The sequence below is a fragment of the Cetorhinus maximus genome, chromosome 5 (assembly GCF_964194155.1).
Source record: "Cetorhinus maximus chromosome 5, sCetMax3.hap1.1, whole genome shotgun sequence".
Taxonomy (NCBI): domain Eukaryota; kingdom Metazoa; phylum Chordata; class Chondrichthyes; order Lamniformes; family Cetorhinidae; genus Cetorhinus; species Cetorhinus maximus.
The window spans coordinates 47,274,933-47,295,457 of record NC_135883.1 but is presented as its reverse complement, the minus strand read 5'-3'; the positions used below and the strand labels follow the sequence as shown (position 1 = coordinate 47,295,457).

Below are 20,525 nucleotides of genomic sequence, written 5' to 3'. Positions count from 1 at the left end.
TTTCGCTCGGCGGGCGCACATGAGAGGCAGCAGCATGCCAGCCGACAATTGAAAGGCCTACTAAGGCCCTTAATCAATTAATTAAATGGAATTTTCCGTTGTCCGTCCACGGGCGGGATGAGGTCTTGACCAGTGATTTTAAAAAAAATATTTTTAACATGTCCCTGCTCATGTGACAGAGTCACATGAGGGGACATGTTTTCCTTATTTTTCAATTGTTAATTTTTAGTGTTAAAAGTCTTCAGCTCCCTGAGGCAGCTCTGTGCCTTCAGGGAACTTTCACTGAGCCCACCCCCGTGCATGAGCTGACATCCGCGCTCGCCCTCCTCCCCCCCAACAACCCAGGCAGCGCTGAGCGTTGCAGCGCACGATTCACGCTGACTGGCCGTTAATTGACCAGCCAGCGTGAAACTGCGGTCGGTGCCCAATCGTGGGTGTCGGTCGGTTTCACGGCTGCTCCTAGGCCCGCCCGCCCGCCCAACTTCCCAACACTTCACCCGAGCCTGAGTTCCAGTTTATAAATGATAAATTGCAGAGCCAAGAGTTTAAAGGCAAATTACTCAGTAATTCCTCATTTACAAAGTGCATTACATTTCACTTTGCACTGTGGTGAGATGCATTAACGTGTAGGAATACTTCATTTTCAGCTCTGACCAGTAATGAGCCAGGTGCACCAAAAATTTAAAGGGCTGAAAATTTGGTGTGGGCCATCACTTTGTATAGCTATTGACACCATCTCCCTCCCATCCCAGATCGTAGGAATGGCGTCACGTAGATACTTGCCCATATCAGTGAGGTGCCTGAACATTACGGGCACTGTCTCCACAGGGCCCAGAAATAGAACCCGTATCTGCTCTCAGCAGCCTGGATGCATCTCCCATGAACCATACAACATGCCTCCAACATCTGTGAAGGACATTAGGGGAATGTGCTTAAATAATGTGCAATTTCCTGTGCACGTTAAATGGGTGAAAATCTGGCAGATCCAGGGTCTGCCCCAAATTCTAGTTCCCCACACCCACCCTGCCCGCCTGCCCCACCTCGTAGAGATTGTCTTACACTTCCTCTCTCCCTGGCCATCAGGCGACTCAAATTTATTTTGTGTGTGATGGTGGTGTAGTAGCACTGTCACTGGACTAGTAATCCAGAGGCCCAGGTTAACACTCTGGAGACAAGGGTTGAAATCCAACCCCGGCAGCCGGTGGAATTTAAATTCAATAAATAAAGCTGCAATTGAAAGCTCGTCTCAGCAATGGTGACCATGAAACTATCATTGATTGTATTTAAAAAACATCTGGTTCACTAACGCCTTTTAGAGAAAGAAATCTGCTGTCCTTACCCAATCTGGCCTACATGTGACTCCAGACCCCATAGCAATGTGGTTGGCTCTTAACTGCCATAGAACCATAGAATCATAGAACACTACAGCACAGAAAACAGGCCATTCGGCCCTTCTAGTCTGTGCCGAAATATTATTCTGCTAGTCCCATTGACTTGCACCTAGTCCATAACCCTCCAGACCTCTCCCATCCATGTATCTATCTAATTTATTCTTAAAACTTGAGCCCGCATTTACCACGTCAGATGGTAGCTCGTTCCACACTCTCACCACTCTCTGAGTGAAGAAGTTCCCCCTAATGTTCCCCCTAAACCTTTCTCCTTTCACCCTAAAGCCATGTCCTCTCATGTTTATTTCTCCTAATCTAAGTGGAAAGAGCCTACTCGCATTTACTCTCACAATTTTGTAAACTTCTATCAAATCTCCCCTCATTCTTCTACGCTCCAAGGAATAAAGTCCCAACCTGTTTAATCTTTCCCTGTAACTCAACTCCTTAAGACCCGGCAACATCCTAGCAAATCTTCTCTGCACTCTCTCAATCTTACTGATATCCTTCCTGTAGTTAGGCGACCAGAACTGCACACAATACTCCAAAATTGACCTCACCTAGCAAGCCACTCAGTTCAAGAGCAATTAGGAATGGGCAACAAATGCTGGCCTTACCAGTGACGCCCACATCCCATGAAAGAATATTCAAAAACAAAAAATTTGCTTTGTAAACTCTAACTGCAGGACATGGGCAGTGGGTTAATCAGGAGCTGAAACAGTTGGTGACATTTTGGGAGTGTTCTCTGCTTTATTTTTATACGACCGTAGATGTATGGGGAACTAGCTAGACTTAGGATGGAGGCTGTCTTTACGATGAAGGAAAGCTGGTTTATCAATGGATCCTAGGGGAGCAGTGCTCTGGCAACAGCTACAAGGGGCAGTAGGACACTTCCCAGGGAATGGTTGGCAGGCTTTAAAATGATTCTTATAGGAAGTAGATGGAGGCAGGTTTCTCTTCAGCAGGGGCTGGGCTGGCTGATGTCCACTGTAATTTTTTCCTGGCATGTGATGTGTTAAATTGTCGGGAAAAAATTTCAGTGCAATTACCTGGTATATTAGTATTTCTCTTTCAGATGTTGATTGAGCTGTCATAGTCTTCCAACTTACTTTTCACTTTTCTAGCTTTGGTGATTTAATTTTTGCTCCATACTGCCTACACTGTCTGGCGAGTTGTGCACCTTAGCAACATTGTGGGGAAATTTTCACCTTCACCATCATCGTCATTGGGGTTGGTCCTACAATAGACATGTTGCATTGCCAAGTGAGGTTGGACACATTCCTGGAGGTTTGGTCACAACTGCCTCTGTCTGTGCCACCACCACACAATTCCCCCACCCCAACTCGCACTATTAGTCTTGTTCATTCTCCTGGTGCCCTGCCCTCCTACACTAATTGTTAACTAATTGGGTGATTCTTGGCTTTTAGTCACACAACCATTTTTCCTATCGCCAGTGTTTAATAATTAATAAGCAAAATTTTTCAAAATAAAATGAACACAGGAACAATGGCCAGGACTTTCCAGTCGTCTGGCAGGCTTGGCGAGGTTGAGTGGGAGCGGCTGTGAAACAGACTGCCGCCCGCGATTGGGCCCCGCCCGTGATTGAATGCTGGCTGGCCAATTAACGGTGAACGTGGAAGCTTGCAAGAGTGCGTGCCATAAAAGCTCCCTGAGGCATAGAGCTGCCTCAGAGAGCTGAAGATTCTTAAAATAAAAAATATAGAGTTTAAAAATGTTAAAAAACATGTCCCCTCATGTGACTCTGTCACATGAGCAGGGACATGTTAGAAATTGGGTTGGAAATTTTTTATTTTTTAAAATCACTGATTGAAACCTCATCCCGCCCGTGGTTGAGGTTTCGCAAAAAAATCCAAAGGACCCCTGGCCAATTCACCTGCCCGACAACCGTAAGACTGGCCGGGCAGCAAAGAATTTCTTTTAATTATGAATGTAATGGTCCTTAATAGGCTGTTTAATTGTTGCCGGGCGCACTGCTGACTCCCGCATGCGCCTGCCGACTGAAGTATCGCGCAAGTGTGTGGAGACATTGAGATGCTCGCCCGACGTCATTGTGCGTCATTTTACACTCGGCTGGGCTAGGCGCACGCCCACCTGACGAGCAAAATATTCTACCCAATGTTCTGATTGCTCTCAGCAGTGTCCGGGAGATTTTATTTTAATATCTGAAGACTCCAGGTTAACCCTGGAGGGTTGGCAACCCTATGGATAGGTGATTTGTTCCATCAGGTTAACTCCCAGCCTGTGAAAACTAGCATTCTTTCCTGCGTTTACAACTGTAACATTTCCAACGTAATTTCCATGTTAAGAGGCCTGAGATATTACCTGTACATCGTCAGATGAAGGGACATAACTTGCTCTTTTGAATGTATCAGTGACATTTCGAAGAATTTCAACACAGGCCAGTAGATCCCCACCATAGAAGTTTCTTCTCTGTGTTAAATCCAAGAGGGTCTTTGTTACTTGAGACATTCCTTCACCTGCCAGTGTCCTCTGTCCCTTCGCAAGATGTTCCTTAACCTAAAGGAAACATATACATGAAATGCAGCAGCAGGAATAATCCATGGCAATGCTTTTCTCTTTTCTCCTCACTGGAACCTGATGGGCTGCCTGGCCTCCTTCTGTGCCCTAATGATTCTATGACTCCTCCTGATGTTACTGACTCTCTGTTGGTCACGCCCCTGTACTTTTTCCCTGTGACCATTATTCATCTTTGATCCATTCAGATATTTAAGTACGATGAACATCAGTGTCTAACCTCACACTCACACAAGCTTATCCAGCATGGTGCAGCCAGCTAATAATCAGGAGCAGGAATCTTGGCCAGTTGTGGCTGCAGCAGTTCAAGAAGGCAGCTCATCATCACCTTCTTGAGGGGCAATTAGGGATGGGCAACAAATTCTGGCATTAAATGCCAGCCTATCCAGCGACACCCAGATCCAATGAATGAATAAATTAAAAAGGAGCAGGAGTAGGCCATTCAGTCCCTTGAGTCTGCCTAGTCAATCAGTCGGATCCTGGCTGATCAGTCTCCTAAGACTATTTACCCATCTTTCTTCCATATCCTTTGATACCCTTACCTAACAAAAAAATTTATCTTTCAGTCTTGAAAGTTCCAATTGTCCCCCAACATCCATAGCTTTTCTGGAGAATACAATCCAAATTTCCACTACCCTCTGTGTGAAGGAGTACCTCCCACACCAGTTCTGAATGACCTAGCTCTAATTTTAAAGTTATGTCCTCTATTTCATAATTCCCTCACCAGAAAATACAGCGGTGGTTAAATTGGATAGCTCCCAGAATTGGGCAAAGGGATCACAGTGCACGGTTCCCATGCATCCATTCGAAGTAACGGAGGAAACAGGCAAGCTTGGGCCACCTGCTATTTAAAAGTTTTGTTGCACTCAAGCCAACTCTAAACATGCTGTTAAATGGAATCACATCTCGGTAGAGGGCCCAAATGTATGCGAGGCTAGCACCACTTACCTGCCCTACTTAAAGACAGCCTGTACCTCTTAAAGACAAGGCACATGCTAGCTGAAACATGGGCTAAAACTCCTCGAGGATAAATGAAAGACCTGGAGGGTGGAACAGAAATGGCGCATCAGACCAGAGTGCGTGCTACGAGGTTCATGGAAGCCGTGTTGGAGACCTTGGTGCAGGAGATTGACAGGAGCAGAGAGGTTCTTTTTCCTCACGGGGTTCGGGCTGTTAATGCCACCAATCTTCCACTAAAAATCTGGATGCAGTGCTGTAAGAAGTTCAATGACCGCACGTGTGGTCAAGGTAATGCCATCTCCAACTGCACCAAGAGTCTCATGTTCTGTTCCATTCGCCACATCTGCCACACCCACCTACCAAAAATCTCTACCAACCAAGATGAATAGCTCATGCTCATGGGCTTTGCCTCACCCTCATGCACTTAGCATTGCTGAAGCTGCAAACACTCACATCTTCCACATACAGCCAGCTATTCAACTGTGGCAGGCACATGACCCAAACACACTGCACACTGATACATTTACCTCTCTTTTGCAGGACAAGATGGCATATAATGGCTGGCTTTGCTTCCTTTGGAACAGTGGAGGCTTAGGGACATTTCACTGAGATGTCTACAATTATGAGGGCCAAAATAAATTAGATAGGACAGATCCATTTCTGTTCACAGAGACATCAATAGACAGGGGCATAGATTTAAAGTAATTGGTGGAGGGATTCGAGGGGGGGTTGAGGAGAATTTTTTTAAGGCAGAGGGTGGAGAGGGTCAAGAACTCACTGCCTGAAAGGGTGGTTGAGGCAGAAACCCTCACCACATTTTAAAAAATACTTGGACATACACTTGGAATGCAATAACCTAAAGGGCTACAGAACAAGAGTTGACAGGTGGGGTTAAATTGGATAGCTCTTTCTTAGGCAGCATGGCATGATGGGCCGAATGGTCCCCTTCTTTGTGTAAATCCTTCCAAGTTTCTCATAAATGGCAGGGGCAGCAGGGTGCAGGCATGCCCTTACCCCCCATGGAGATGGTAATGGGAGTAATTGAAATTGGCGTCAATGAGGTCAACCATCACTGAAGCTATCAAGGCTGATGATATGATCCCGCCTTATGGAACTTCTCAAATTCACTTCACCCAGAACTGCAAACTGCTATAATGTGCAAGCTGCTGATTGTGTAACCATGCACCTCTTACTATTCCCATGTTCCCTCACTACCACTCTACTCTTGTGCAGTTATGTCTTCAGACACCCAAGAACTACTGCCTGACCAGCCAAAGGGTGGGAGTTGAAGGTCAGGAGGGAGAACTGACAGAGCTAGAAGAAATACTGTCACTTTATCTGACACTCGAGGCCAACAGCTCAGATATTGGCACTACGTGAATCTTAGAGAGTAGCAGAGAGGCAGGAATCTGCAAGTGGTGAGTCACCAGGGCGGCAGGCCTGCTGCCAGCGCAGTGGGAAAGGGTTGAATGGGTTCCAGAGCCCCAGAGGACAAGGATACACAAGAGTTCTGCTGCAGAGGTTAGAAAAAGCTGTTGGAAATGCTAGGTGTCTTGGCAGGGCTGCCAGGCAGCATCTTGTCATTATCAAGCTTGCTGCCTGGCAGGCTCAAACTGCTACCATCATAGCTGCAGGCGCCAGTGATCAAAGAGACATGCAGGCTCTCAAAGCAGTCCAGCAATCTGTCCGCGCACAGATCACTAGGATTACTGGAGGTACTGCCTTGGGAGAGTGTCAGTTGTAGTGACTCTGTGGAGCATGAACCTGTTGTCCTCTGTCAGTGCTAGAGTATTCATCCTCCCAGCATAGCCACTCTGCCAGTGCCCTTGCTGTTGTCAGCCAGCTAGCACAGAATGCTGTCACCCATGTTGAGGTGATGCAGTTTGAAGCTGGGTCCTCAAGGTCCCCAGCTGTTGAGGGTGTCCTGCAAGGCCATCTGCAGCCTCTTCCAGTAAGAGTCAGCAGCCTTCCACCAGCTGTGCTGCAGGCACTGAGGTAACACTGTGTAGGAGCACCAGGACAGGCAAAGGCAGCAGGAAGACACGCACTCAGGGAAAGCATAAGAGTGTGCTGGGTGTGTTGCTAGACAAACTTGGTAAAGAATGATTGCTTTATACGTAGCTTTTACTTCAGGATTTTGGCCAAGAGGACACTGTGATAGTCAGTGACAGAGGGCTGACAACCTGGGGAAATGTTGAGCACCGGGGACCTGGGCTTTTTAAAAATTCATTCAAGGGATGTGGGTGTCGCTGGCTAGGTCAGCATTTATTACCCATCCCTAACTGCCCTTGAGAAGGAGGTGGTGAGCTGCCTTTTTGAACCGCTGCAGTCCATGCGGTGTAGGTACACCCACAGTGCTGTTTTGTAGAGAGGTCCAGAATTTTGACCCAATGACAATGAAGGAATGGAAACATATTTCCAAGTTAGGAAGGTGAGTGGCTTGGAAGGGAGTTTACAGGTGGTGGTGGCCATGGGTTTGGAAGGTGCTGCCTAAAGAGTCTTGGTGAACTCCTGCATTGCATCTTGTAGATGGTACACACTGCTGCTACAGTGGTGGAGGGAGTGAATGTTTGTGGATGGGATGCCAATCAAATGGGCTGCTTTGTCCTGGATGATGTTGAGCTTCTTGAGTATTGTTGGAGCTGCACTTATCTAGGCAAGTGGGGAGTATTCCATCACACTCCTGACTTGTGCATGTTTGATTGGGGACAGGTTTTGGAGAGTCAGGAGGTGAGTTACTCGTCACAGGGTTCTTAGCCTCTGTCCTGCTCTTGTAGCCATAGTATTTATATGACTAGTCCAGTTCCGTTTCTGGTCAATGGTAACACCCAGGATATTGACAGTGGGAGATTCAGCGATGGTAATGCCATTAAATGTCAAGAGGTGATGGTTAGATTCTCTCTTGTTGGAGATGGTCATTGCCTGGCACTTGTGTGGTGCGAATGTTACTTGCCGCTGTCAGTCCAAGCTTGGATATTGTCCAGGTCTTGCTGCATTTGGACATGGACTGCTTCAGTATCTGAGGACTCATGAATGGTGCTGAACATTGTCCAATCATCAGCGAACATCCCCACTTCTGACCTTATGATGGAAGGAAGGTCATTGATGAAGCAGCTGAAGATGTTTGGGCCAAGGACACTGCCCTGAGGAACTCCTGCAGTGATGTCCTGGAGCTGAGATGACTGACCTCCAACAACCACAACCATCTTCCTTTGTGCTAGGTATGACTCCAACCAGCAGAGAGTTTACCCCCTGATTCCCATTGACTCCAGTTTTGCTAGAGCTCCTTGATGCCACAGTCGGTTCAAATGCGGCCTTGATATCAAGGGCAGTCACTCTCACCTCACCTCTGGAGTTCAACTCTTTTGCCCATGTTTGAACCAAGGCTGTAATGAGGTCAGGAGCTGAGTGGCCCTGCCGGAACCCAAACTGGGCATCAGTCAGCAGGTTGTTGCTAAGCAAGTGCCACTTGATAGCACTGTTGATGACCCCTTCCATTACTTCACTGATGATCGAGAATAGACTGATGGGGCGGTAATTAGCCGGGTTGGATTCGTCCTGTTTTTTGTCTACAGGACATACCTGGGCAATTTTCCACATAGCTGGTTAGATGCCAGTGTTGTAGCTGTACTGGAACAGCTTGGCTGGGCGCAGCAAGTACAAATCTTCAGTACTATTGCCGGAATATTGTCAGGGCTCGTAGCCTTTGCAGTATTCAGTGCCTTCAGCCATTTCTTGATATCACGTGGAGTGAATCGAATTGGCTGAAGACTGGCATCTGTGATGCTGGGGACCTCCAGAGGAGGCTGAGATGGATCATCCACTCGGCACTTCTGGCTGAAGAATGTTGTGAATGCTTCAGCCTTATCTATTGCACTGATGTGCTGGGCTCCTCCATTACTGAGGATGGGGATATTTGTGGAGCTTCCTCCTCCAGTAAATTGTTTAATTGTCCACCACCATTCACGACTGGATGTGGTAGGACTGCAGAGCTTAGATCTGATCCGTTGGTTGTGGGATAGCTTCGTTCAGTCTATCACTTGCTGCCTATGCTGTTTGGCATCCTGTGTTATAGCTTCACCAGGTTGACACCTCATTTTTAGGTATGCCTAGTGCTGCTCCTGGCATGCCTTCCTGCAATATTCATTGAACCAGGGTTGATCTCCTGGCTTGATGGCAATGGTAGAATGGGAGATATGCCAGGCCATGAGGTTACAGATTGTATTCGAGTACAATTCTGCTACTGCTGATGGCTCACAGCGACTCATGGATGCCTAGTCTGGAGTTGCTAGATCTGTTTGAAATCTATTCCATTTAGCATGGTGGTAGTGCCACACAACACGATGGAGGGCATCCTCAATGTGAAGCCGGGACTTGGTCTCCACAATGACTGTGCGCTGGTCACTCTTACTGATACTGTCATGGACAGATGCATCTGCGGCAGGCAGGTTGGTGAGGATGGGATCAAGTGTGTTTTATCCCTCACCACCTGCTGCAGACCCAATCCAGCAGCTCTGTCATTTAGGACTCAGCCAGCTTGGTCAGTAGTGGTGCTACCGAGCCACTCTTGGTGATGGACATTGAAGTCCCCCACCCAGAGAACATCCTTGCCACCCTCAGTGCTTCCTCCAAATGATGTTCAACATGGAGGAGCACTGATTCATCAGCTGAGGGAGGACGGTACATGGTAATCAGCAGGAGTTATCCTTGCCCATGTTTGGCCTGATGCCATGAGACTTCATGGGGTCCAGAGTCGATGTTGAGGACTCCAAGGAGCAATTCCCTCCCAACTCCATACCTCTGTGCTTCCACCTCTGCTGGGTCTGTCCTGCCCATGGGACAGGACATACCCAGGAATGGTGATGGTGGTGTCTGGGACATTATCTGTAAGGTATGATTCCATGAGGATGACTATGTCAGGCTGTTGCTTGACTAGTTTGTGAGACAGCTCCCCCAATTTTGAAACAAGCCCCCAGATGTTAGTAAGGAGGAGGACTTGACCATTTTCGTTTCCAGTGCCTCAGTCAATGTCGAGTGGTCCGTCTGATTTCATTCCTTTTTTGTGACTTTGTTATAACTGATTGGCTTGTTAGGCCATTTCAAAGGGCATTTAAGAGTCAAGTCAACCACATTGCTGCACGTCTGGAATCACAGGTTAGCTAGACCAGATTTCCTTCCTTAAAGGGCATGAGTAAACCAGGTAAGTTTTTACAATAATCGACAATGGTCATCATGGTCATCATTGGACTTTTAATTCCAGAATTTTTTTTTAAAACAAATATTGAATTCAAATTCCACCATCTGCCATGGTGGGATTTGAACCATAGTCCCCAGGACATTACCCTGGGTCTCTGGATTACTAGCCCAGTGACAATACCACGATGCCACCACCTCCCCCAGAGGGCCAACATAAGACACGACAGGACAAATCAAGGAATGACGCCACAAGACAGTTGGTAGTTAACTGGTTGGTGGGCATTACTATTGTCTTTTATTTTTCTTTAAGTTAAGGTAGTGGGTGAAACTAAGAAATTTAGTTAGAAAAAAGTAAAAGACTGTGGATGCTGGAAATCTGAAATTAGAAACAAAAAAATGCTGGAAATACTCAGCAGGTCAGGCAGCATAGAATCATAGAAAGATTAGTAACATCGGAGCGTCGGAGCAAGAGTGGGCCATTTGGCCCATCATGTCATATTTCTATGGCTGTAGATGTGGATCCTGGATGGTATGTTGCCTCCCTGGTGCCAGAGTCAAGGATGTCACTGAGAAGCTGCAGAGCACTTTGAGGGAAGGGTGAGCAGCCAGAGGTCATGGTCCAATGACATAGGTATAGAGGGATGAGGTCCTATAGGTAGAGTTTAGGGAGCTAGGAAATAAATTAAAAAGCAGGACCTAGATTACCCCCCACCAGGTCATGTGCCAGTGAGTACAGATATAAGATATAGCAGATGAACATGTGGCTGGGGAGATGGTGCAGGAGGGGAGGGCTTTACATTCCTAAGGGATTGGTTCCAGTTCTGGGGAAGATAGGACATGTACCTCAGGATAAGAGGCCGATCAGAGATTTACCTACAAATTTGCTCTTCTATCTCCCCTGACTGTTTGGGGATCTATGGTGTACTCCCAGCCATGTGATTGCCCCTTTTTTATTCCTCAGTTCAACCCATTTGGTCTTATTTGTTATAAAAACAGGAAGTCCTGGAAAAACTCAGCAGGTCTGGCAGCATCTGTGGAGAGAGAAACAGAGTTAGCATTTTGAGTCCGTCTTCAGAACTGCCAACTGCAAGGCAGGTTGCACCTCATTAGGGCCAGGACCAATATTGTGGTGGGGAGGTTTGCTAACATTGCTGGGGAGTTCAAACTACCTTGGCTGGGCTATGGGAATCTGAGAGTAGATTCCAAAAACAGAGAAATATTGTTTGAAATAGAAGACAGAAAATTAGTAAGAAAATATGGAAGGTCAAGAAAAAAGGCTAGAAAGTAGACAACAATGGAGTTCTTCAGTGATATTGATATATATTTCAATGCAAGGTGTCTAGTGAATAAAGCAGATAGACACTTAAGAGGTACGATGTCATAGATATTACTGAAACATGGCTTAAAGAAGGGCAGGAATGGCAGTTCAACATTCCTGTTACAGGGAGTTGGATTTTATGGTTCCTGGTGAGGTGAAAGAGATGGAACAGGGAGTGTGTGGTCTGCTCGCTCCCGCCCCACCATCTCACCATGGCAAAACAAACGTCAGCCGGCCATTTAGTGACCGGCCAGTGGGAAGTTGGTCAATTAGCTTCAGGGGGTGGGGTCTGTGCCCAATTGGACGTCTAGGGTGGGATGTCTGGCGGCACAGGGCTTAGGCTGTGAATTGGAAGTTGATCACGGCCACCAATTTAAAACTCCCTTATCCTCTCATTCTCTCCTTTTTTGTTGTGTCAGACTAAAAAAAGAGAAGAAATCAAGTATACTGCTGCCAAACACTGCCACCCTCAGCAGCAGATTCTGCTGCCACATGCAACACTGGCCCTGTTTGCAGCCCTTTCCATCCACCCTTGTACTGCCTCCTCATACCTGGCGTAAAACACTCCGTGTTTTTCCTGTGCAACTACTAAAAGGTGAAATGGGCAATGCAAAATTGCTGTCAGCTGTGTCTTTAAGGGTTTTTTTTCAAAATGGCAAAAAGGTGTCTGATTTCGGCATCTGTTCGCCTACCACATTATCAGAGACTGGCGGGATGACATGAGATCGCCATCCTGACATCATCGTGCCTTGTTTTACATCAGCACGGGGGTGGGCAATTTGTGGCCATTAAATCCAGCCAGGGGTTTTCAGATGGGATAGAGAGGGGTAACAAAAAGGGAGGTCACAATCTAGATCATAGAAAAAATTCCACCTTTGAGGAGGATGATAGCTAGAAGGAGCATGAAATGACACAAAAATAAAAGAAAAATACAGCGGATGCTTGAAATCTGAAATAAAAACACAAAATTCTGGAAATATTCAGCAGGACTGGCAGTTCCAAAGAAGTCATATTGGACTTAAAACATTAACTCTTTCTCTCTCCACAGATGCTGCCAGGCCTGCTGAGTTTTTCCGCACTTTCTGTTTTTATTTTGAAATAACCACATGGGTTGAATGGAGGAACAAAAAAGGGGCAATCACATGGCTGGGCGAGTACCATAGACCCCCAAACAGTCAGGGGGAGATAGGAGGGCAAATGTGTCAGTAAATTTCTGTTCGGCCACTTAACCTGAGACAGTGCCCTCCGTGTTTCCAACCGGCAGAAACAATCTCTCAGTGTTGACCATGTCAAACCATTTTTAGAATCTTGTATGTTTCAATGGGACCACCTCTCATTCTTCTAAACTCCAGAGAACGTTTGCCCAATTTACTCAGCCTCTCATCATAGGACAACCCCCTCATCTCAGGGACCAATGTAGTGAACCTTCACTGTACCGTCTCCAATGCAACTATGACCTTCCTTCGATATGGAGGTCAAATCTGTGCCTAGTATTCTAGATGGGGTCTCAAACACACCCTGTACAATGGTAATTTAAAAAGCTTTAATATGTGGAAATGCCAATTTTATGAAGTTGAGATGTGATTTCACATATGTAGATTTGAAATAGCAACTCGAAGGTAAATCAGTGTCAGAGGATTAGGAGGCATTCAAAGAGATAACAAGGACTCTGAACAAATATATTCCTACAAAGGTAAAGGGTGGGACTCCCAAACTTAAACCTGCATGAATGGCAAAAGGCCATATGGAGTAGGGTGAGGTATAAAAGGGAAGTGTCTGACTAACTTGATTGAAATCTTCGTGGAGGTTGCAAGGTGTATTTTTGAGGGTAGCATTTTTGAGGTTGTCTACATGGATTTAAGCAAGGCTTTTGACAAGGACCCAGATGGCAGGCTGACCAGAAAACTAACAGCCCTTGGGATCCAAGGGAAAGTGGAAGTTCGATCCAAAATTGTCTCAGTGACAGAAAGTGAAGAATTATAATTGACAGGTGTTTTTGTGACTGGAAAGCTGTTTCCAACGGGGTACAGCAGGGCTCAGTACTGGATCCCTATCAGTTTGTGGTACATATCAATGGTTTAGACTTAACACATGGAGGTCATGATTAAGGAATTTGCAGAAGATACAAGAATTGGCCGTATGGTTGATAGCAAGGAAGAAAGCTATAGACTGTGGGAGATAGCAATGGACTAGTCAGGTGGACGGGAAAATGGTGAATGGAATTCAGTCTGGAGAAGTGTGAGGTAATGCACTTAGGGAGTGCAAGCAAGGCAACGAATACACAATAAATGGTAGGATACTGAGAAGTGTAAAGGAACAGAGGGACCTTGGAGTGAATGTCCACAGATCCCTAAAGGTAGCAGGACAGGGAGATAAGGTGGTTAAGAGATCATATTGGTATAATTACTTTTATTAGTTGAGAATATAATATCAGTGAGATTATACTAGACCTGTATAAAACACTAGTGAGGTCACAAGTAGAATATTGTGTATAGATCTGGTTAAGGAAGGATGTGATCGCACTAACAGGCAGAGGAGACTATGGTGTAGTGGCAATGTCACCGGACTAGTAATCCATAGGCCCGGACTAATGCTCTAGGGGTATGGGTTCAATTCCCTTCCATGGCAGCTAGTGGAATTTAAGGGGGAAAAAAAATCTGGAATTGAAAGCTAGTCTCAGTAATGGTAGCCATGAAATTATCACTGATTGTCATAAAATCCCATCTGGTTCACTAATGCCCTCTAGGGAAGGAAATCTGCCAACAAATACCCAAATCCCAAGAAAGAATTAAAAAAAAACTCAACCGTCAAGAGAACTACATAAAAAAAAGCCCTTAACATTTCAAAAGTTCATATCAGGTAAAATAACTGCAAATATATCAAAGGAAATGTTCACGCAGTGATTATATTTAAGTGCATCTGAAATTCTCAGCCTGTGATCATACTGTAGCTCAGTTTAAACAAGGTGTTATATGCAGCCAGCTGGAACATTACAATACAACAAGCAGGGCCTCAAGAAATCATACTTAAAATGAAGATAAAACACAGAATGGCCAGAAACTAACTGGATGACTGAAAAAGCTTGAGGGGCTGAATGGCCTATTTCTGTAGCTATGTATTGTACCAATGCTTAATTAAATTCGCCTCCAACTCTGGCCTTTTGAACATCCCCAAGTTACACTGCTCCACCATAAGTGGCCATACATTCAGCTGCCTTGGCCCTAAATACTGGAAAAAAACTGCCCTACTTATAGTCTTTCCATCCAAACCCACGACCACCACCATCTAGAAAGACAAGAGCAGCAGACATATGGGAACTCCATCACCTGGAAGTCCCCCTCCAAGGCACTCACCATCGTGACTTGGAATTATATTGCCGGTCCTTCACTGTCACTGGGTTAAAATCCTGGAACTCCCTTCCTAACTGCACTGTGGGTGTACCTACACCATATGGACTACAGCGGTTCAAGAAGGCAGCTCACCACCACCTCCTCAAGGGCAATTAAGGATGAGCAATAAATGCTGGCCTAGCCAGTGAAGTCCACATCCCATGAATGAATAAAAAACCAAATCTGCCTCACGGAAACAGGAAGTCCCTCCATCGGCCCCACCTAGGAATTCCCTCTGACAGAAAAGAAAAATACTGCAGGTGCTAGAATTCTGAAAAAAAAAACCCAGAAAATGATGGAATTGCTCAGCAGTCCAGGCAGCATCTCTGGAGAGAAACAGTTAATGGCTGCAATCTTCTGGAAGTAACGGGGGTCTTGTCCGCTAACTGAAAAGCAGGCAAGACCCCCACACAGGGCCAGGGAGAGAAATCATGGGCCATGGTGCTTCTCCTCTTTCTGGGCTCCATAGGTTTAGCAAAACCTCTTAGTTTTTGTACTCTATACCTCTATTTATAAACCTAATCGAAAGCTCGGGTTTCAGTATGATATACTTTACAACCATGGCTTTGTCAGGCAATTACACACAACTTGGTCATTAATATTACAGAAACAGCTCTGCTTCCTTGAACCTGGCCCAAGGCAATGTCTAGGCAGCAACATCCAAAAGACTTGAACCTCAAGCACCACAAACAACAATCACATGTACAAAGGAGAATATTTTGAACTAGTAGTGATATATTCTTTTGGCACATGACTCCTGGTCTTGATTTCAACTTTAAAAATGGCAAATCGTTCTAATAAATTAGCACCAACTAATTCACCTGCAATAATGTGCTATTTCTAGCCACACAAGTGGACTTTATTAACAGGAAATTTACACTGTGCATTGAGAGATAAATATTTTCTCATTTTAAATTTTAAATGATCATTTTAAGTTAACCACACTTAAAAATGCCCAGCATGGAGCACATAATAGGAGAACAAAGTACTGCAGATGCTGGAAATCTGAAATATAACAGAAAATGCTAGAAATACTCAGCAGACTAGACAGCATCTGTGGAGAGAGAAACAGAGTCAGCATCTCAGGTCCATGATTTGCAGTAGTTCCGATGAAGAGCCCCTGGTCTCTGTTTTCTCTCTGCACAGATGCTGCCAGACATGCTGAGCATTTCCAACACTTCCCATTTCTACAGGAGCAAAAATAACCCTTTTTACCAGCCCTCCAAAAAGCAATCAGACTTCCTGTGAACCTTTCATTCCCCTTCAGCAAGAAACCCAGCAGCAGCTGCTTGAGATCTGGTTTGGCACAACATTAAACAGAAATTTTTAAAAATCAGTTAAGTTATGAATAAAACATAAACAATGATGTCAAAACAATAAATAGATTTTTTTTAAAATTGTAGTTAATAAAAATGACCATTAAATGGTACCAAGCAGCAGAGCTAACTAGTACAGCCTTTTATGTTTTTCACTTAAGAAGCAGAGCTAGAGAGAAACAGACTAGACTCCAAGTCCTGGTCACCAGAGAAGAGGGAGCAGACTGGGGCTGAGCGGAGGAGTAGGGTTTAACTAACATCGGCCTTGTTATCACCTTTGGTGACGCACACTCTGAGCTGGCCTTGGCAGAATTCATGTGGAAGTGAGGGGTCGGAAGTGGATTGCCTTTCAGCCTGAGCTTTCCTCCTCACCCAGCCCAGGGTGTAGTTAGGTTTTTGGGAAGGGAGGAGGAGGCGAAGGTGTGGTGGGGGAAGGGGTGTGTGGATGTGTCCCCACATCAAATAATCTGTGAATGTGAGCGTGTGTGTGTGTTTGCGCGTGTGGGTGCATGCAATGTGTGCGTGCGTGTACAGTGTGTGCGTGCATGTGCACATTTGGCTCACTCCCAGTCTCAGGATTCTCTCTCTGTCACACACAATCACTCATTCGCTCTCTCATTCACTGTATCACACACACTCACTCAGTCATTTGCTCTCACTCACTCCCTCCCTCCCTCACTCTCACACTCTCTCACTCTTTGCAGTTTTAGTGAAAAAGCCCAAATTTCTCAAGTTTCTTTTCCTAACTCTGCTTTCTCGTCGTACATATTATCCTGGTGAACTACAATGCCCCTTTTCTATTACTTTTAACCTTTCTACTTGAGGGTGCACAAAACTTTTTAAAAAATTCTTTCATGGGATGTTGGCTTCACTGACTGGGCCAGCATTTATTGCCCATCCCTAATTACCCTTCAGAAGGTGGTGCTGAGCTGCCGTCATGAACCACTGAGTCCATGCGGTGTAGGTACACCCACAGTGCTGTTAGGGAGGGAGTTCCAGGATTTTGACCCAGCGACAGTGAAGGAATGGCGATATATTTCCAATTCAGGATGGTGAGTGACTTGGAGGGGAACTTCCAGGTGGTGGTGTTCCCATTTATCTGCTGCCCTTGTTTTTCTAGATGGTAGTGTTCATGTGTTTGGAAGGTGCTGTCTAAGGAGCCTTGAGGGGCTTCTGCAGTGCATCTTGTAGCTTGTACACACTACTGCTACTGTGCGTCGCGGAGGGAATGAATGTTTGTTCATGGGGTGCCAACCAAGCGGGCTGCTTTGTCTTGGATGGTGTCAAGCTTCTTGAGTGTTGTTGGAGCTGCACTCATCCAGGCAATGGGAGAGTATTCCATCACACTCCTAGCTTGTGCCTTGTAGATGGTGGACAGGCTTTGGGGAGTCAGGAGGTGAGTTACTCACCATAGGATTCCTAGCCTCTGACCTGCTCTTGTAGCCACAGTATTTATATGGCTAGTCCAGTTCAGTTTCTGGTCAATGGTAAACCCCAGGATGTTGATAGTGGGGGATTCAGCAATGGTAATGTTATTGAATGTCAAGGGACGCATGTCCCCAAGATGTTAGCCTGGGTCTCTGAATTACTCGTTCAATGACATTACCACTACGCCACTGCCTCCCCTTTCACCAGTCTTCTCCTGCACTGTTTCTCTTCACCAGTTCAATCCTGCACCCCCTCAAAGGTACCTCATTGACTGTGAAGGCTGTGAAAGGTGCTATAGAAATGCAAGTCTTGATCCTTTACTGGATATGGGTGTCTGCCCGTAACGCAGTAATGGCTCCGTATCTGGGGTTTGGGGGACAGCCCATTGTGAGGGGAAAGCAGGTGGTGAAGGTGTCCCTCCAGCACAATGACATTTGTTGGAATTTCCACCCAACAATCCATACCTTCCAAACTGGGAATGTCTGCAGGGATTACGCAAACAGCATTCAGTCGTAAATGGATTTAGGAACAAAGGGACACATAAAAATAGGAACAGGAGGAATCCATTCAACTCCTTAAGCCTATCCCACCATTCAATTAGACCATGGATGATCTGTATCTTAACTCCATCTACCCACCTTGATTCTGTAACTTTTGGCCAACAAAAATCTATCAATCTCAGTTTTGAAGGTTTCAATTGACCCCCAACCTCAGCAGCCTTTTGTGGGGAGGGAGTTCCAGATGCCCACTCCCCTCCGTGTGACGAAGTGCTTCCTGACATCGTCCCTGAACAGCCTAGCTATAATTTTAATGTTACACCCCCTTGTTTTGGACTCCCCCGCCAGAGAAAATAGTTTCTCTCTATCTGCCCTATCAAATCCTTTAATCATCTTAAACACTTAAATTCTATCATCCTTTATTCTTCTATATTCAATGGAATAGAAGCCTAATCTATGTAACCTGTAACCAAATAAATTAACCCATTTAGTCCCTGTATATTTCTGGTAACATTAAATAAACATATTTGATATCTTGCTTATTTGGAAGATTTACTGGTTTTGCCGAACAATTCAACAGCACTAACTGCAAAACACTTCTTACATTGTTCTATCCCCTATGGAAGCTATTGAGCTATTTGGCATAACTAACCTGTTATGCTATTGTTCATTGTTTAATAAGTGAGGGCACTTTAAAAAATATTTTTCACACAAATTTATCATCAGTTTAAATAAGCAGGATTGCTTTGTTTTCTGCCTAGTCTCAGTACAAGCAAGAAGTATTGCAGCTGACTTTGCACCTACTGAATGCTGTAAGTATCGGTACTCATTTGATATGCATCTCGCAAAGCTGGGTGGCTCCCAGTAGGCAATGCCATTACGATCGAGGGAGCAGCGTCTGCTAGTGGTGCCTGCAAGTCACAGAGAAAAGCAGAAATAAATGGCAGCATTGACAGAGTAATACAGAAGGGGGAAACAAAGTCAATTGCCTGTTAAATGCAATTGATCCTCATTCATTCAGTATAAATCATTTGACAAATAACATGCTCTTAAAACAATTGACTGGCCTTTCACAAACAGACGAATTCTTCACTATTTATTTTAAAAGAGCTGGAATGAAATTATTTTCTCTTTCATATAGCAAAATGTTGGTGGTTTAAAAAGTGCTTCCCGCAGGCCCTGGTAATTAAGTCAGCGATGGTGCATTTTCACAGTACCTGTTGCATTCAGTGGACACCTGTTGAACACAAAATCCCCGGCTGCAGTTCTTCTCCACACCATGGCCATCAGATAGTCCTCGGGACATATCTCGTAGGGCGCTGAAACAAAGGCCAAATCGTGACCAGGAAGTCATCAACAACATGACATGATTCATAGAATCATAGAATGATACAACACTGAAAGAACCATTCAGTCCATCATATCTGTACCAGCTCTTTGAAATGGCGATCCAATTAGTTCCACTCCCCTTTTCTTTCCCCATCATACTGCAAATTTTTCCTCTTTGAGAATGCATCTAATTCCTTTTTGAATGTCATTATTGAATCTGCTTCCACTGCCCTTTCAGGCAAAGCGTTCCAGATCATAACAACTCTCTGTGTAATTTTTACTTACTTATCATCGCCCCCCCCAACCACCATTCTTCTGTCAATTACTTTAAATCCGTGTCCTTTGGTTACCAGCCTTGTTACCAGTTACTTACTCTATCAAATCTGCTCATAATTCTGAACACTTCTATTATATCTTCTCTTAATTCTCCTCTTGAATGGGACCTCTACACAAGGTCCTATACATATGAGGATGAACACACAGGGAACATATACAGGGGTAGCTTACATGGGGAGATGTACTCGTGGGGGACATCTACACAGCAAACACATGCACATTTATTAAGGTGTTCACAGAAAATAATTGTTCCTCTATTAGAATGTTCCCACCCCTCAGTTTCTCATAGGAATGGGCTCTGTCTGCCCTATAGCACCTCCTCTAAGTTAAACATTGACACTGTACAGCACCAGGGAATTATGCAAGTGTGGGCAGCGACAGAACTGAACCCAATTCAATCCTGTCCTCAATGGTGATTTTGCAGCATTGCTGCGTACATGGGCGCTCTTGTAGGGCCATTGTGGACAACCAGGAAGAGCAGTCTGAATGGTTATCTTTCGCTCTCTCTCCTTATCCTACAGACACAGAGACCAGTTGGAGTGTCCCAATTACTGCCCCATCTGGTACCAGCTGATGTCGCGCCTACCAAGTGTCTAACCTGGGCCCATCTGACCTCTATGTCTCAGAATCACATTTACCCATTGCCCTTACTCATCGAGCTGCCAGGATCGACTTTGCCACTGTGTGATTGGCGCAGAAGGGCTGCCAGGTGTTTGCCAACTGCGGAGAGAGCCAAAACAGAGAGATGGGTGGGGACCTAAATCAGGGCTGCTCCACCGCCCCCCCCCTGGTGGACAATTCCAGAGCTGCCTTGG

At 45.4% G+C, this 20,525-nt stretch overlaps 1 protein-coding gene across 9 annotated transcripts in view; it reads right to left on the bottom strand.

Moving 5' to 3' along the window:
- The window catches only part of adgrb3 (adhesion G protein-coupled receptor B3), a 990,062-nt gene that overhangs the window by 358,714 nt on the left and 610,823 nt on the right, over positions 1-20,525 (bottom strand). For all 9 annotated transcript variants that reach the window (XM_078541844.1, XM_078541846.1, XM_078541847.1 and 6 more), the window contains 3 exons: positions 19,263-19,364; positions 18,850-18,956; positions 3,729-3,923 (listed from right to left, as the gene is read on the bottom strand). In XM_078541844.1, the coding sequence (XP_078397970.1) occupies positions 3,729-3,923; positions 18,850-18,956; positions 19,263-19,364 (404 nt within the window). The remainder of the gene's footprint in view (positions 1-3,728; positions 3,924-18,849; positions 18,957-19,262; positions 19,365-20,525) is intronic.